This window comes from Meles meles, chromosome 9 (genome assembly GCF_922984935.1).
Source record: "Meles meles chromosome 9, mMelMel3.1 paternal haplotype, whole genome shotgun sequence".
Taxonomy (NCBI): Eukaryota; Metazoa; Chordata; class Mammalia; order Carnivora; family Mustelidae; genus Meles; species Meles meles.
The window spans coordinates 26,828,222-26,846,056 of record NC_060074.1 but is presented as its reverse complement, the minus strand read 5'-3'; the positions used below and the strand labels follow the sequence as shown (position 1 = coordinate 26,846,056).

Below are 17,835 nucleotides of genomic sequence, written 5' to 3'. Positions count from 1 at the left end.
TTGTCCGATTCTCATTTAGAAAGGGAAAGGAAACGCAGGGCTCCATCTCACGACCCTGAGGTCATGACCTGAGCCAAAATTAAGAGTCGGATGCTCACCCGACTTAACCACCCAAGTGCCCCAAACACTGTATTTATTGGTATACAGATTTTTAAAATTTTTTGGTGAAATCAGCTACAGCAATTTTTCAAGAATATACTCCCTCCACCACCCAGGAATGCCTGGGGGGCTCAGTCAGTTAAGCAGCTGCCTTCAGCTCAAGTCATGATCCCAGGGTCCTGGGATGGAGTCTCACATCGGGCTCCCTGCACAGCGGGAATCTGCCTCTCCCTCTGCCTGATCTGCTTGATGTTCCCCGGCTTGTGCTCCCTCTCTCTCTGACAAATAAACAAAATCCTAGAAAAGAAAAGAAAACAATATAATTCTGCCCCCACCCCACTATGAGTGGGAAAACTGAGCCTTTCCTTCCTGTGTTTTCTTGAAGATTGCCAGCCCGGGAGTGGCGAGTCCTGGAGTAGAAGATCACACAGTAGCCGTGTGATCTGGGAAAGTTAATTTCTGTAGGCTTCCATTTTCCTTTCTGTAAAGCGGGGTCACTTCCAGCATTTATTGGGTAAACGGCTGGAAGCATTAAATTAGATAATGCACATTTATAGCCTATCTGACAACTGTCAGATAGGAAGTTTTTAGCTGTAGCTCATACTGGCCTGAGCAAGAAGGGCATTTGTTGGCCCGTAACTGAACGGTCTGCTAGACTTGAATTATTCGCTCATTGAACTCTTCGGGGGCAATGTTTCTTTTTTTTCTTTTCCCTCTGTTTTTGCTTCTGTGGTGTTGGCTTTCTCTTAAGACGGACTCTCCTGGTTGCAGAACAGCTGCCTGTCCCCCTAAAGCCACATGCTTTGTTTTCCCCAGCCTGCTGGACAGAGAGAAGGGAGGGGAATGACGTTTTATAGCATTTCTAGCAGAATTCCGAGACTTTCTCTGTTGTGGACCAGCTGATATGTGTAGCCCTCCCCAACCAGTAGCCAGAGGCGTGACTTAGCTCAGTCGGAGACCAAAGTGGGGCCACTTCCCCAGAAACTCATGGATTTCCCCAGTGCAGGTGGAGGCTCTTGGAAAGAGAGGATGAGGGACTGGATGCTGCACAGGCAGCTGTGTGTGCCCAGTCCAAAGTAAGCATCCTGGTTCCTAAAGAAATAGTATGTGTGGAACAGCTGCGGTACACCGAGCACTCTGCATAGGCCGACAAACTTAATTTTAACAACTTTAGAAGAGCAGATATTGTTAGCAACCACCCCACCCCCACCCCACCCCAGGAAAACGGGCTCAGGAGGAGGAACCTCTCCAAATTTGGAAATGCTAGAACGTGGCAGGGCTGGGAATTCAAAACCAGGATTTTCTCAAGACCTTTGCCAGTTGTCCCAATGATTTCTTGTTCTTGCCGAGAAAAGAAAAGGGGTGAACCAGGGAAAATAAGAAGAGAGTCTGTTGGTAACTAAGACGATGAAGGAGGTTAATAGATTTGTGCTTGATGTGAGCTTTTTGCTTACTCACCAGATCACGACAACTGGCCTGACGGACCAGGGGACCTTTCTGTTGTCAAACAAATGAAGGAGGCTTTGAAGAGTAAAAGCAAGCTCTAAGCTAAGGAAACTACATGTGTCTTTTGTCTCCAAATGCCTTAGTATCTCAAGAACACATTTTGGTGCTTTCCAGGAGCTGATAATATGAAGGGAAAAATCACTTTCTGCCTTTTAATGTTATCAGTCATGCCTTTGCAAATACTGTTCTTGAAATAATGCATGTTTAAGCTCCAAACAACACTGTTTAGCCTGTGATTAAAGATTTCCTTTTTAGAGGGCGCCTGGGTGGCTCAGTGGGTTAAAGCCTCTGCCTTCCGCTCAGGTCATGATCCCAGGGTCCTGGGATAGAGACCCGCATCAGGCTCTCTGCTCTGCAGGGAGCCTGCTTCCTCCTCTCTCTCTGCCTGCCTCTCTGCCTAGTTGTGATTTCTCTCTGTCAAATAAATAAAATATTAAAAAAAAAAGATTTCTTTTTAGGAATGGGGCTTAACATAGTTTATGATTATGCCTTTCATATCTAAGCAAGCTAATTGAAAAATGAAATCATTTCAAAATAGTAATAGAGGTATCATGATCTCCCAAAAAGGTTTTAATATTTGGTTGTAAAGGTGGGCAGTGAACCCAAATTCTGGCCTCAGAATGATTCTTTAAAACTAGAGATATACAGTGATTCATATCTCATGGTGGGTATCATGCTTTTGGAGCCATAAAGCATTATGATAATTATCGATGAATGATTTATTTTGTTCATGAAGTTACATTTGCATAAAGCCTCTTGAGTCAGAAGAAAAATAAAGTCATGTGCAGCATTTCTTGGAAGCATTTGATTTGTGTCTTGATTTCCAATCTAAAGTATTCCCCTTTTTTGTGGCGCCTGGGTGGCTCTGTGTGTTAAAGCCTCTGCCTTCACCTCAGGTCATGATCCCAGGGTCCTCGGATCGAGCCCCGCATCTAGCTCTCTTCTCCGCAGGGAGTCTGCTTCCCCCTCTCTCTCTGCCTACCTCTCTCACTACTTGTGATCTCTCTCTCTCTCTGTCAAATAAATAAATAAAATCTTTTTTAAAAAAAAAGTATTCCCTTTTCTTCATGTTTCTCTCTTTGTATGCAAAACAAAAATTTTTAATTAAATATTATGCAAATTAGGGTTCAGTATTCTGCCTTCAACTGACTTTTTTGGACAATGTAACTTCCCAGGTCCTCTGGGAATCAGGTGCCAAGACAGAATGAGATGTGCATGAGACGTGGGGGAGATGTCTGCAGAGGCGGGGAGCCCCGGAAGACAGCAGCGACCTTCAGACCGTGAAGCAAGTGTGACGCCCGTGAAAGAGGGACAAAGACAGGAGTGAGCAGGAGGCAAAGGGAAGGATTGCTGCATGCACACGTTCACACCACGGTGGGGCCTGGGGGTACCAGGAGACACTTGGTAGATGACCTGGGTTCCACATGGTCACTCTTGTCCTCACTGTCTAGGAGTAGCTCTGCTCCTTCTGCTGGCCAGGGACACTCCTTTTTTCATCAGCTCGTGGCAGCACACAGGCAGGCCAATGGTCCCTGGACTCGGCCACAGTTCATAGTTCAATGGGACCTTCCTGGGTCCCTTGGCAAGAATGGCTTTTTTGGAACCAGGACTTGCAATGCTGCAAGATTCAGAAATGGATGGGAATCACCAGGTCCCACGGTGGAGCTTTGGAAGTGTTGGTAAGTAGGACCAGTCCCTCTTCCACTCACTGGTTCCCAGAAATGCTCCCAAAGCCTTTGGGGAAAGGCATCGTGACAGATGGTACTCCAACCTTTCAGAAGGTTGCTGGCACTTAGGCTGTGCATTGGTTGTTCTGGTCCTCTGTGGAGCTGGTTCCTTCTAGAAGCACCGTGTATGCAATGACTGATGGTTTCAAGGTCAGGGACGCAGTCTCACACATTTTCCTGGGAAGTGGGACACCTGACTGGATGCTGATGCGTGGGATTCTGTGCCTGTGGATCAGTCTTTGTATAAGCCCCAGGAGACTGGTGTCTGAGTCCCTGTGAGCAGGAATGGTAAACTCTTACCTGGATTCAGTATCTCGCACTATGAGCTACCACAGAGGATGGGAGCGAGGAGAGACTGGCTAATAGGAAGTAAGGAGAACTGTAAAGAATAATGGAATAGGGGCGCCTGGCTGGCTCAGCTGATAGAGCTCTTGATTTTGATCACTCTTGATCTCAGAGTGGTGGGTTCGAGCCTCACGTTGGGCACAGGGCTTACTGAAAAAACCAGTATGGGAAAAGCAGATATAAAGAGCAGCTACTAATCTACTAGGGCCGAGATGGCAATTAACTACGCTCCCCAAGGCCTAAGGGGTGCATTTTGAAGCTGCCACATGCCTATATCCCGTGACCATCAGCCCCTTTTATTTTCAACACTATCCCAAGGCTTGGCTCAAAAAAGTGTCACCTTGTGGTTAATTGTGGAACCTGAGTCTCTCCGGACAGGGCCTTCCTGGAAAGCCAAGGCTTGGCTGCAAATTTTCCACTTCAGCTCTAATTTCTTCTCCTAGTATTTCTTCTGCACTCCTTTATAAGGATTTCACTTTGATGAGGAGGACAAAGGCAAGAAAGATGTCGTTTAAATGAAATTTAACAGCTTGCAGTCCAGGGATATTCGTTAAAGACCAGAACCAACATTATCTTGACAACAGCTAGTTGTTCACGGTCCTGTAAGACCCTACTTTGCGCATACAGAAATTCCTTGGAAACCTATGTTATCAGGGTGCCTGGGTGGCTCAGTGGGTTGAGCCTCTGCCTTCAGCTCAGGTCATGGTCCCATGGTCCTGGGATCAAGCCCGCATGGGGCTCTCTGCTCAGCAGGGAGCCTGCTTCCCACCTCCCCTCTCTCTGCCTGCCTCTCTGCCTACTTGTGATCTGTCACATAATTAAATAAATAAAATCTTTTTAAAAAGCGTGGGGTTGCGGCGCTTGGGTGGAGGAATAAAATGGAGAGGATTTCAGTGAGATACAGAAGAGAGTATTTTGTTGTATAAGCAAAGCCTGTGTATATAGAAATGGGCTTTGTGTTTGGCTTGGGAGTTCAAATTGGAGAGTAGAAATCTATTACCCACAGAGCTATAGAACCAATATGTCGTAGGTAATGATAACTAACATTTATTGAGTGATTATGAAATGCCAGATGCTGCCAAACACTTTCCATGCGTGATGTCATCTTACCCTTACAAAAGCCACATGCGGTAGGTTTCATCACTAGCAGCATTTACAGTCGGGCACAAACTGGCACAAACAGGCCCAGTGCCTTGTTCCAGATCTCACCTACTGAGTGCAAAAGTGGGATTTGAGTTGAAAGAGTCTAACTGTAGAGCCGGTGACCAATGTGATATCCTGAGAGAGACAGACTCTCACCAAGACATCAAGAGATAATATAAACATTTTGTTAATGGAACCATTCAAACATACACTAAAGAGAAGAATATATAATACCCATTACCCAGATTTAATAATGATCTATGTTTTTCTAACCTTGTTTATCTCCCCTTCTTGATTTCTAAGTATCTTAGAGTAAATTCCAAAATTTCCTGTCATTTCACAGTAATAATTCATTTTAATCTGATTTAAAATACAAATGTGAGCAGAAAACATGCAGCCCTCCAAAGTGGGAGAGTGGTCCATCATGGCAGTGTAGGAACTGGTCATAAGACAGACATCCCGCCCACGGGCTACAAACATTTGCTTGGCTCAGTGTGTACATACCTGTTTTGGATAAGGGTGCATTAGACTTTCACAACTGAATTCGTTAAACCAATGCCCTTCCCTTCAAGTCCACGTCTAAAAAGGAGTCTAAAAAATCTGATTTTTTGGTGCAGCTTTGCCTAAGCGGAAATAATGGGCTGCTCTGGCCCATCAGAATGTCGAGCCACTGTGAGAGTTTTGTGTAAGCCTAGACCACATAATTCCTGTGGGTTTATGAGCATGAACCAGTACCCCTGAGTTCTGAGAACTCTAGAGAGAGAAATAATAAGATTGAGTTTTTATTTTTATTTATTTATTTATTATTATTTTTTAAAAAGTTTTATTTATTTATTTATTTATTTGACAGAGCACAAGCAGGAGTGACAGGCAGAGGGAGAGGGAGAAACAGGCTGCCCACTGAGCAGTGAGCCCGACCAGGGCTCGATCCCAGGACCCTGGGATCATGACCGGAGCTAAAAACAGAAGCTTAATGGATTGAGCCACCTAGGTGCCCCAAGTTTGAGTGTTTAGACATGCAAGCCCAAATGCCAGCCTCCAGGAGGTAGGAAGTGTTTATTACACTTTCTGCCTGTTCTAAATCATTTGCTTTTGTTGCCCTAACTCAGCAGCCCAATCTTTCTTAAATCACCATGAAACAACTTTCATCCTATTATTTTATTTTGTTGTTGTTGTTGTTGTTTTAAAGATTTTACTTATTTATTTGACAGAGAGAGATCACAAGTAGGCAGAGAGGCAGACAGAGAGAGATGGGGAAGCAGGCTCCCCACTGAGCAGAGAGCCTGATGCGGGTCTCGATCCCAGGACCCTAAGATCATGACCTGAGTCAAAGGCAGAGGCTTGACCCACTGAGCCACCCAGGTGCCCCCCTATTATTTTAATACATGATTTGTGAAGAAGATAACGTGTCAGTTTGATTGTGCTAGTATTTTTATTGGAATTGCCATTTGTAAGTGCTCTGATCACAGCATTGTATATGTTGAGTGATCTACACTGAGTTTTATATTTCTGTGGGGAAAATAGTCAGAAACGCTTGTCTCTTTCTCCCTCTCGTAGATAGATAGATTGATCCCTACTTATAGCTTCGTTCTTTCTGTGGCAAAAATATACATCATATGAAGTTTGCCAATGTAACTATTCTAGGTGTATGGTGCTTTTTATTTATATCACTTATTTATGATCCTTAGTTAATTAATTCTACCTTAAGGTAGAATTCCAGTTGCCAAAATAATTGAGGATAAGTTCAGACGTGCACTACATTGACATGTTACGAATTTGAATTTTCAAAATCCAGGTATAATTGAGAAAATATCCAGAGAATATCAAGATAAAATAGAATTAAATTAATACACAATGAATGCCAGATGTTACCCATTTAGATACTGACTAGAAAGATCAAGTAGAGGGGTGCATGGGTGGCTCAGTGGGTTAAGCCTCTGCCTTTGGCTCAGGTCATGATTTCAGAGTCCTGGGATCAAGTCCCACATTGGGCTCTCTGCTCAGCAGGGGTCTGCCTCCCTTCCTCCCTTTCTGCCTACTTGTGATCTATGACTGTCAAATGAATAAATAAAATCTTTTTTAAAAAAAAAGAAAGATCAAGTGGAGAATCTTCTTTTCAGTCTTCTAGGATTTTTTGGGGGGAGTCAACTTATTTAAAACACATCTCTGTTCTACAAACAGGACACACTTCAAATGTGGCTTATTTCCTTCCAAAGCACTGTTGTATGTTCTATTTACATGAAGCTTGGCTATTTAGGTCTGGTACAGAAATCCAGATTCTGGTATGGAATTCAAAATCCCATGCCTCAAATTTAAAATTTTTCAGTCCGAAGTAAGTGAACTGGAGAGAAAAAAAAACAATTACATTCTTGAGAATTCAGGTAAATATTAAAATTTTGTATTTCATTATATAATAAGTCTTAAATGTGTTTTGAAATTTAGAAAGCAGTTTATACAAAATTCAAATTTGGAATGCTTAGAAAAATAATGGCATTTAGAAGTGGTTCTTTATCAGCGAGGGTTGGGGAGGGGTAGTGATTTGGCTCTCAGTTGTCTAAAACAGGGATTTTTGGTATGAGCATATTTTTTTTCTAAAGATTTTATTTATTTATTTGATAGGCAGAGATCACAAGTAGACAGAGAGGCAGGCAGAGAGAGAGTGGGGGAAGCAGGCTCTCCGCCGAGCAGAGAGCCCGACGTGGGGCTCAATCCCAGGACCCCGGGATCATGACCTGAGATGAAGGCAGAGGCTTTAACCCACTGAGCCACCCAGGTGCCCCGGTATGTGCATATTTTAAACTCTTTTTTCTTTCCTTCTTTGAAGGTTCTGGTATCTTCACTGTTTCATGGCTTTTGGGTTCTTTTTACCTCAAAGGTATATTTCTTTTGGAATTCCAGATGATGCTGGGTCATAGTGGTGGGTGGCGGTGGGGATGAAGGGATGTTATTTGTTTCAGTATAGTTTAATTCACCTACATGTTCGCTTCAAACAAATATATTCACTCTGTTATGCTTTCTGTCACCCAATACCAAACACAGTAAAGCAAAATATCCAGATCCACTGTTTCATGTTTTTACCAAGAAGAGAGGAATGATTTTCATCAAGTCATTTTTATTTATTTGATTATTTATTTATTTTTAAGATACTACTATTTCTTTAAAATATTTTTTTTTAAAGATTTTTTATTTACTTATTTGACAGAGAGAGATCACAAGTAGGCAGAGAGGCAGGCAGAGAGAGAGGGAAGCAGGCTCGCTGCTGAGCAGAGAGCCTGATGCGGGACTCGATCCCAGGACCCTGAGATCATGACCTGAGCCGAAGGCAGCGGCTTTAACCACTGAGCCACCCAGGTGCCCCAGATACTACTATTTCTAAGTAGTCTCTACACCCAAGGTGGGACTCGAACTCATAACCTGGAGATCAAGGGTCACCTACTCCACTGACTGAGCCTGCCAGGCGTCCCTGTTTCAACAAACTTTTAATGGCGTGTGGATCACCGTGCTCCGGACACCTTTTGAAGGAAAATATTCCTACACATAGACATTATCTCCCATGTTTAAAGGAGTTGCCTATTGTTATGTGTAATTATATATAATTTTGTTCCCATTAAGTGTCTAGATTGAATAGGAAGGTTGATTTTTTATTAAGATTTTATTTATTAATTTGACAGACAGAGATCACAAGTAGGCAGAGAGGCAGGCAGAGAGAAAGGGAGGAAGCAGGCTCCCTGCTGAGCAGAGAGCCTGATGTGTGGCTCGATCCCAGGACCCTGAGATCATGACCTGAGCCGAACGCAGAGGCTTAACCCACTGAGCCACCCAGGCGCCCAAGGAAGGTTGATTTTAAAAACAAATAGTTTTTACCTGACTCACCTAATATAATATGACACTACCCTGAGGACAGAGTAACTATATATATTTTTTAAGGGAGGATGGGGCAAAGGGAGAGGGAGTGAGAGAATCATAAGCAGACTCCTAAGTGTGGACCCTGAGATCATGACCTGAGCTGAAAGCAAGAGTCAGACATTTAACCGACAAAGCCACCGAGGCACCCTGGAGTAACAAGTTGTTTTTAAAAGATTTTATTTATTTATTTAACAGAGACACAAAGAGAGAGGGAACACAAGGTGGGGGAGGCTGAAAGGGAGAGGCAGGGTTTCCACCAAGCATGGAGCCCAATGTGGGCCTCGATCCAAGGACCCTGGGATCCCAGGACCCCTACCTAACGACTGAGCCCCGTAGGTGCCCCAGAGTAACAATATTTTAATAACATCCAGGTACTTAAAAGTGAAGGATTCTACGATAGAGGGTTACTTTTAACATAATGGACTGCATCCAGGGAAGAGGTCTTTTTATCCCATTTTTTAAAATTCAGGCAAACTTGGCATACCAGAAGATGAACAATTAATTTTTAGATAATTCAGTGGCATTGAGTACATTCCCAGTGTTGTGCATCCAGCACCTCGGTCCAGTTCAAAAACATTCCCAAAAGGAAGCTCCATATCCAATAATCGGTCGCTCCCCATTTCCTGTCCTCCCAGCCCTGGCAACCAGATGAGCTGTCTTTTTGGATTTACTTCTTTTGGATTTGCCACATAAATGAATCATACAGAATGTGACCTTTCCTGTCCGGCTGTTTTTCACTTACCATAATGTTTTGGAAGTTCACCCCCCTGTAGCTTTTATTTTTAATAAATTTAATATGGATGGGATTGCTGGTGAACAGAATTCTGGTGAACAGAATTCTATGCCTATGGACAAAAACCAGGAGACCTCGCCTTCTTATGGGGCACATGGGGAAGACGCGAGGGATAAGGAAGGTGGCTCCTGTCCAATCCCTACCTGGGTGACAAAGGCCTCTCTGTACTGAAAACAGCCCAGACAGAGCTAATGGAGAAAAGACCCTTGTGAGGGGGAGTGGAGCTTACAGACCTAAGCTGGCCAACTTCACAAAGCCTTTGAAAAGGGCACTTGTAACATAGTCAAAGGGACCTCAGCTTTGGTCAAGTAGAAATTAAGCATCCATCGGTTCAAGAGTCTCACTCTTTCTCTTCTGAGTCCTGGCGTGCGGTGCTGTCCTATTCTGGAAGGATTCACTGCCACCTTCCTTCACGCACAGCTCAGGACAGGTGCTCTTCTGGTACCGTCCTCCTTCCTTCCTGCTTCATCTTCCTTCTGGTTTCTCTCCAGTCCTTGTTCCTCACACCAACTCCTGCTTTCCCCCAATTGTATGCAGAACAAGATAGTTCTAGGCCATTCATCGGAGGGAATTCTTACACAGTGAAAGTGGCCCACAAACACATTCCACCAAGGACTGTTCTTTTTCTGGGGAATTTTGCTCCCACCCTTTGATTTATGTCAAGTTGTTTCCACGATAGATTTGGAAGTACTTTTTATTCCAAGCAGATAAAAAGCAAAATTAATAAAATTGGAAAACAAAAATACTTCCGTTTCAGCCACTTATTTAAATTACTTCCTCTATATAAGATAGTAAATCAATCTAATAAATCAAGTAGCAATAATCTGATCGAATGAAACAAACAACCAAAAAAAATCAATCATGTGTGGCACATGCTGATAAGAAAAGGAGACGTATTGCTCCTGCCCCGTTCTGCCCAACAGTGCCTTAGCAGGTTTAGAGTTTGGTTAGAGACCGTTGAAGCCTCGTATTTGAATATTGAGAAGGTCCTTTAAGATCTAAGTCTGATTCGGTGGTGTAGAGAAAGCGAGTTTTGGAACCTATTTCAGATCCTTAGTCCATCTTCCAAGAAACTACGATTCCTTACGAGGGATAGCCACCAGGTGGCAGCATGGAGCACTAGAGGAGGGGAGACGGGAAATCTTCATGGGGAGGATTAGCTGGTACTTCTGCTTGCATACACCTTGCAAGAAAAAGTTGCGGGATTCTGGCCTGTTTCTGTATCTCTGTGAGTGCTACGGAGAAAGAAGTAATATAATTGAATGGAAAACTAAAAACCCACTGTGATAAATTGGTTATTTATGAACACTCAGATTGATAGGATCTGGGCTTAAAGTTGGAGCAAACTTTTGGGGGCCTTTCACAGTCAAGGACGGTGCTCATGTATTCTCCAATATAGCAGTTAGGATGAATGGCTTCTCCTGTTTTGTATCTGCGTGTCGCCTTACGTGTAGCCAGTGCTTCATACATGTTTGCTGTGTGGAGTTTGATCAGATTAGGAGCAAGTAGAGTTAGAGGAATAAAGCTAGAATGGGAACATTGTGGGAACAGTACGGTTAGCTCAGTGAGTCTGGTTAAGATAGTTCAACATGAAAAATGTGAGGAACCAAAAGTTTGAGCACCTTGGGGCACAGGGCAATGCAGAAGATCAGCGTCATAATTCTGCAGTTTTTGTTCGGGGTAGACGTGCTCTGAGTAATGTTCTGGGGACGAGTGCTGCTTATTTTTCATCTTTGTATTCTGCAAGAGGCTTAGCACAGTGCCAGGCTTATAAAGTAGGCATTCAATGAGTATTTGTTAAACTGAATAATTTTAGGTGGTCACAGTTGGCTGAGTAAGCAGATGGAGTAGAATCTGATTAAATTATGTATTTAAGAAATACATATTTATGTATTTATTTTTATTTATTTTCAAAGATTTTATTTCTTTATTTAACTTATTTGAGAGGAGAGGGAGAGAGAGCGTGAGGGAGCAAAAGAACACCAGCAGGGGGAGCAGCAGAGGGAGAGGGAGAAGCGGATGCCCCGCTGAGCAGGGAACCTGACATGGGACTCCATCCCAGGACCCTGGGATCATGACCTGAGTTGAAGGCAGATGTTTAATGGACTGAGCCACCTACGTGCCCTATATATATATAATACATATACATATTATATGTGTATATATATGTATATATGTATATGTTATATATAGTGTATATTATATATTATATGTATATATGTATATATAAAATCATATGTATGATTTTTATATATGTATGATATTTTATATATATATAAAACCATACATATGACTTTATTTATTTATTTGACAGAGAGAGAGAGAGCGCGCGCGCTCGCGTGCTGGAGATAGCGAGTGCGCATGAGCAGGAGAGAGGCTCAAGGGAAGAGGAAGGAGCGACTTCCCCGCTGAGGAGGGAGCCAGATGCCAGACTTGGTCCCAGGACCCCAGGATCATGACCTGAGCAAAAGGCAGATACTTAACCCACTGAACCACTCAGGCATCCAAAAGTATGTATATTTTTTAAGAACAATAATTGTAGCTGAAGTTCACAGAGTGCTTCCTATTTTCTGTAAACCTGCAGGGTAGTATTTCACCTCGTCCTGACTGCAGCCACATGAGGGCGCTGTGAGGCCAGAGCCCGGGCTGGCAACTTGGCAATGGTTCTCGGGTGTCCTCTGTGTGTCAGTTTGCTGGAGCTGCCCTAACGGTCGCCATACACTCGGTGGGTGAAGCAGCAGAGATGTGCTTTCTCACCGTTCTGGAAGCTGTGAGGTCAAGGTGTCAGCAGGGCTGATTTCATTCTGAGGCCTCCCCTTGGCTTGTAGATGGTGGTCTTCTGTCTTTGTCTTCTCCCGGCCTTCCCTCCGTCTCTGCATCCCAATCTCCTCTTCTTATAAGGAGGCCCGTCAGGTCGGATTGACGACCTCATTGAACCTCAGTGGCCCCTTTAAAGGTTCTGCCTTTGAGTACGGTCACGTTCTGAGGTACGAGAGATTAGGACTTCAACATGTGAATGTTGGAGGGGACACAGTTCAGTCCGTAACCGTGTGCCTCAGAATTCCCAAGCTCGGGAAGTAGGGCCGGGAGAAGGGTCCGGAAAGTGCGGGGCGGCTCACTCTTGGCCTGTTTGTACAAGGGCAGGGTCTGCCCCGACAGTGAGTGTCCCTTAACTGCCGTGCCATTAATACCTCCTCAGCCTCCACTGAGGACCATCCCTGCTGGGGAGCCTGGCAGAATAGCAGAGCCCGGGGCCCCAGCCCAGAGCTTACGATTCCGAAGGTCTCCGGTAGGGCCTAGGCATCTGGTGTTTCCGTAAGCCTCCCCAGGGATTCTAATGCAGGTGTTTTGGATCCTGGGAACTCAGAAACTTATAACCAGTGCAATAATTTCGCTCTTCCTTTTTGGTCTGGGAGTAGACGTCGCTGAACTCATCAATTACCTTTCTGAATTGTTAGGGGGTGGGGTGGGATTCTGAAATCCCTCCTGCAGAAAGCCCCTGTAGTCTGAGTTGCTGGGCATTGACCTTGACAGACCCTCAGACTGGCTCTTTTTTTTGTGGGGTCCTTTCTATCCGTTCGGGATGGCAGAACTCCTTGGACACACACAAGCGCGTGTGAACTAGAGCACCAGCGGCTGCCATTACAAAGTGTGGGTAGCACTGGGTCCTAAGTACGAAGTTGTTTGCAAGAGTCTCTACTAAATTTTGAGAAGAGCGCCAAGATGTTCGTTGCTTGATGCTGAAGGAGCAAAGAGTGATCAGTAAGGTTTTCTCTGAGTCTGCATTCTGGGGGCAGGGAAGGAAGTGAAATTGATCAGCAGACTGTACCAAATAAAAATAGTGTGACAATATGGAAAGTCATTTGCTTTATAGAGAACCACAGAGTGATACGACTGAAGGATTCTTGGGTGGCAGATCTTTATCTGTTTCTCTTCGGGAAGGAGAAATCAAGCAAAGAAACAGACAAAAATCTCACCTGACTTAATCAAACTTTGGCCTGTTGTGTATGGCCTAAAAGAGAGCTGGTCTTTCCTAATTCTTCTCTGAGCACAATCATTCCTTTTTCGTTTCTCAACCCTCGTCGGTAGGACTGTATAGAGTTAGCGCTGAAAGCAACAGATTCTGACCCTCATTGACCTGAAGCAAAAAAAGAAAAAAAAAAAGAAAAAAGAATATTGACTTGACAAGTGATAGAGTAAGCTTCAGAATGATGGGAAAACTCAACAGGTTGAACAACGGGATTTTGGAAAGTCCAGGAACAGACAAACTCCAGGCATCTAAACAGCAATTGCTGTTGGACTTCTTCAGGATGCTGTTTGAAAATAATTCACATCTCCACTCCAGCCATTTTCTGTCTTTGGCCCATTGTCCTTAAGATGTGAATTTCAGGAAGCTTGTCTAATTGGCCCATCTTGGACACATGCCCATTCCTCATTGGAGGTTAAGGTCTGAGGGTTGGGAGGGGAGTAGATTGATCATCAGACCCAACCCATGGGATCGGAGGGGGGTCTTTGTCAAAGAAAAACAGCAGACGTGGGTTTGACATGTAGTGGGTTAAGCCTCTGTCTTCATTTCAGGTCATGATCTCAGGGTCCTGGGATCGAGCCCCACATCGGGCTCTCTGCTCAGCAGGGAGCCTGCTTCTCTCTCTCTCTCTGTTGCTCTGCCTACTTGTGGTCTTTCTCTGTCAAATGAATAAATAAAATATTTAAAAAAAAAACAGCAGACGTGAGGTATATTGCAGAGATGGAAACAAGAGAGCCAATAGGGACCCTTGGCTGACTTTTATCTTGGTGACAGCCAGCCATTTCAGTCCCTGATGAGACTTCTCTACAGACAGGAGGCATGTTAGCTGTCCATTTTCAGTGACTTTGAGTAATGAGGCTGAGGTCTGCTTGGAATACTGGCTTGTCTCAGAAGGTGGTTGTTTTCTATAAGGAAGACAGCGTCCCTTAGTTCTCTACTGGATATGGGTGGCTCATAAATGGGCTCCTCAGAAATTAAAGATAACTTCACGCAAACTCTAGACTCACTCAACATCCCCTTTTCTTATTTCACACATTTCTTTAACACATTTGTTATGGGCCTACCATGTGGCTGCTCTCTTCTTGATGCTATGATACAGAATTCCCTTCTAGAGTCCTTCCCTTCCAGAGTCCCTACCCTGGATCGGCACGGCTCAAGGGGCTGGAATATTGCAAGTACAAACCAAAGTCCTCGTTTTCATGGATGGAGCCCACATTCTCATTCACCATTGTATCCCCAAGACCTGGTGCAATAAATATTTGTTGAATGACTATGCGTGACATCAGCTTGAACTATGTCGTTGCAAGCCTCGCTTTCCTGTGGGATGCAATCACGATGTGCTGTTGGAGCCTACGAATGTGATTTTCTGATCTGTCCTGCCCTGCGTATGCCTCTACCTGTAACTCACAGGAGTCATCAATAAATTCTTAAAGGAGACTAGTTGTTTTCAAAGCAGGCACTAGAGTTCTTCCTGCCATGGAGAAAGCTCACAACACGGGCCAGGCGTTCTGCCTTGAAAACAAGCAGCTGATGGGTCTGTGAGTCACCCTGGGCCCCAGGAGATTGCCTACTCCCCCGACATCAGGTGCCCAGGGGCTCTTGGTGATGTCGGATGTTGCCATCTGTGGTGGGTGGTGCTGGCGTCAACTCAGGCGGTGGGAACAATCTAGCATCACTCTAAAAAAAAAGAAGGCTCATTGCCCTTCTGTGAATGAGGTCTGAAACAGGAAACAGGTCACCAAAACGTGGTCTCAGCCACCTGGACGCTGTAGCTGGAGGGGTTAGTAACATTGTTCTTCCCCAAGGTCCTATTTACCGAAAGAAACAGGGAAATCAGGAGAGTTTTTAAGTTCCTGGACAGTGAGCACTGCAAAAACATAGACAAAATAATCCTTAGCAAATTGATTAATAGAATACTCACTCCAGTTAAATTGTGAATGAGGTAGTATTATATGTGCTAATAAGGTTAGACATCCAAGACAGACGACTAGGTGGAAGAAGCTGGCAGATTGACGTGCCCTTTTTATATTAAAACAAAACACTGCCCAAAATAACAGCACACACGTGATGTAAATTTACATCACAGGGTCACCCAGGTGCTTGTGTGTCTGGAAAAAGTTTGGTACCGTACTGATGACAAGGTTACCCCGGAGAGGGCAGAAGGTGAACAGACTGTGGGTTGTGGCCAGAAGGAACTTGAGCTGTAATATTTCAACTTCTCTAGAGGAACGTTTCATTTATAAGTTTTAAGTCTCAAAATTAATTTTAGAAGAAAGAGATTAGTAATTGTTAGAGCAAGTAAACAGTATATACAATTCTTAGTAAATGAGGCCGTTAAGACTTTCCTGATCTTGTTTGTTAAGCAGATGTTGTTCCATGGCTTTCTAGAAATATCTTGTCTGAAACAGACCACATAAATGATGCCCCCACACAGGAGAGGTACAAATATTGTCACGGGCAGCTCAGTAATACTGGAGGAGACATTTGGCCAAAAGGCCTCTACTGGATTTGATTAATAGTGTTGACCTTTGACATTTCTAAGGAACTTCATGGTTTTCAAACTATCTTATTCAAATCTCACAACAGCGTCTGGTTAGGGAGGGCCAGATTCAATATCCATGTCAAAGATTAGAAAATTGAGGTTCAGAAAAATTAAGTGACTTGTAGTAAAGGGGCAGGGCACCTGTATTTTCCAAGAGCTGAAAGCCTTCTCTAATTTTCTACTCAATAAATCCCACTCCAGTCGTTAATAGTAGTTGCTAGAACCTAGACAGCATCTTCTTGCTGGCTGAGTTCACATTTGGCAGCCTTCTCTACCCACTCTCTATTTGAACCTAAGTGGACTGACTCACATTCAAAATCCAATTTTAGAACCTAGTGCATTCTCCCAAAGGGCTTTTCCAGCCAGTAGGAAGTTTGCCGTCAAGAACAACATTCGGCCTCCATGCTGTCATAGTCGCAGGTGATAAATGACATGGTGTTGGGCTTGGTACCACAGCCCCATGCTGCCTGGCAACAACAGCTACTCTGTAATGTGGACTTCACATCATGGGTCCTTATCCAGTCTCCCCAACTTAGTCAAGGTCAAAGGAAACCTCCTGGTACTCTTCTTAGCCTTCTGTAGCCAGCCTGTCAATGAACACGCATTTGCTAAGTCCCTTCAGCTTCATCATGTAGCCAGGACAGGACACACTTATGGGTAGCAACACATTAAAAAAAATTAACACACTGCCCATGAGAATTGACGCTTCTGAAAGTCAATTCTAGCTCTTCCTCACTCCTGCACACCTATCCGCACTGTGTTCTTTGTCTTAGTCAATGGCCAGTCAACTTTTGCAGCTTGTCAACCGGAAACCTTAGAGTCACTCCTTTCTTTTTTCACACTCTATTTCCAATCCTTTAGCAAAAGTTGGTGGCTCTACCTTCAGATTCCATCCAGAGTCCATCCCACCTGTACCGAGACCTCCCTGGTCTGTCACCTGGATCGTTAGAATGGCTTCCATGTGCATCTCCCTGAACAGCCCTTGGCACCGAGTTTCTTCTCAAGGTGGCAGCTAATGGATCCCACTGTCCTCTAAGTAGGCCGCATCACTCCCTCCACCCAAACACCTCCAACTAGGAGATTAAGCTGAAGCAAAATCCTACAAAATCCCATATTCCATCATTTCCTATTACGCTTCCTCCTGGCCTACACGTCTCCAGGGCCCCTAGAATTCTCTTTCTCCTGCATCCTATAGTTTCTCTCTCTCCTCAGGGATTTAGGCCAGCCCCACCCTCCCTGAAATGCTCTTCCCTGTGATATCATAGCTGGCTTGCTCACCTCCTTCAAGTCTTGGCTTAAATGTCACCATATTAGGAGGCTTTCTGAGACCACCCCATTTAAAACTGCAGGCGCCATCCTTCTCCCCAGCACGTACGCACACACACCCACAAACGTACACACACCCCTCCCTAGCATTTCTTGTCTCCTTCCCTGCCTTATTTATCCCCATAGCATGCATTACCTTCTTTTAAAAAAAAATGATATTATATTTATTTATTTGACAGAGAGAGACACAGCGAGAGAGAGGGAACACAAGCAGGGGAGTAGGAGAGGGAGAAGCAGGCTTCCCACTGAGCAAGGAGCCCTATGTGGGCCTTGATCCCAGGAACCTGGGATCATGACCTGAGCCTAAGGCAGATGCTTAACGACCGAGCCCTCTAGGAGCCCCCATGCAGTTTCTTCTAACACACTAAAGAAAACACTTGTTTAGTCTAACTCTCCTCCTAGAATGTTTGCTCCAAGAGAA

At 44.3% G+C, this 17,835-nt stretch overlaps 1 protein-coding gene across 1 annotated transcript in view; it reads left to right on the top strand.

The window, feature by feature from the left end:
• The window catches only part of LOC123950858 (peroxisomal trans-2-enoyl-CoA reductase-like), a 28,315-nt gene extending 26,346 nt beyond the window's left edge, over positions 1-1,969 (top strand). The window contains exon 8 of the mRNA XM_046019326.1: positions 1,561-1,969. Coding sequence (XP_045875282.1) covers positions 1,561-1,646 — 86 coding nt within the window. The 3' untranslated portion in view covers positions 1,647-1,969. The remainder of the gene's footprint in view (positions 1-1,560) is intronic.
• Positions 1,970-17,835: the final 15,866 nt, after the last annotated feature.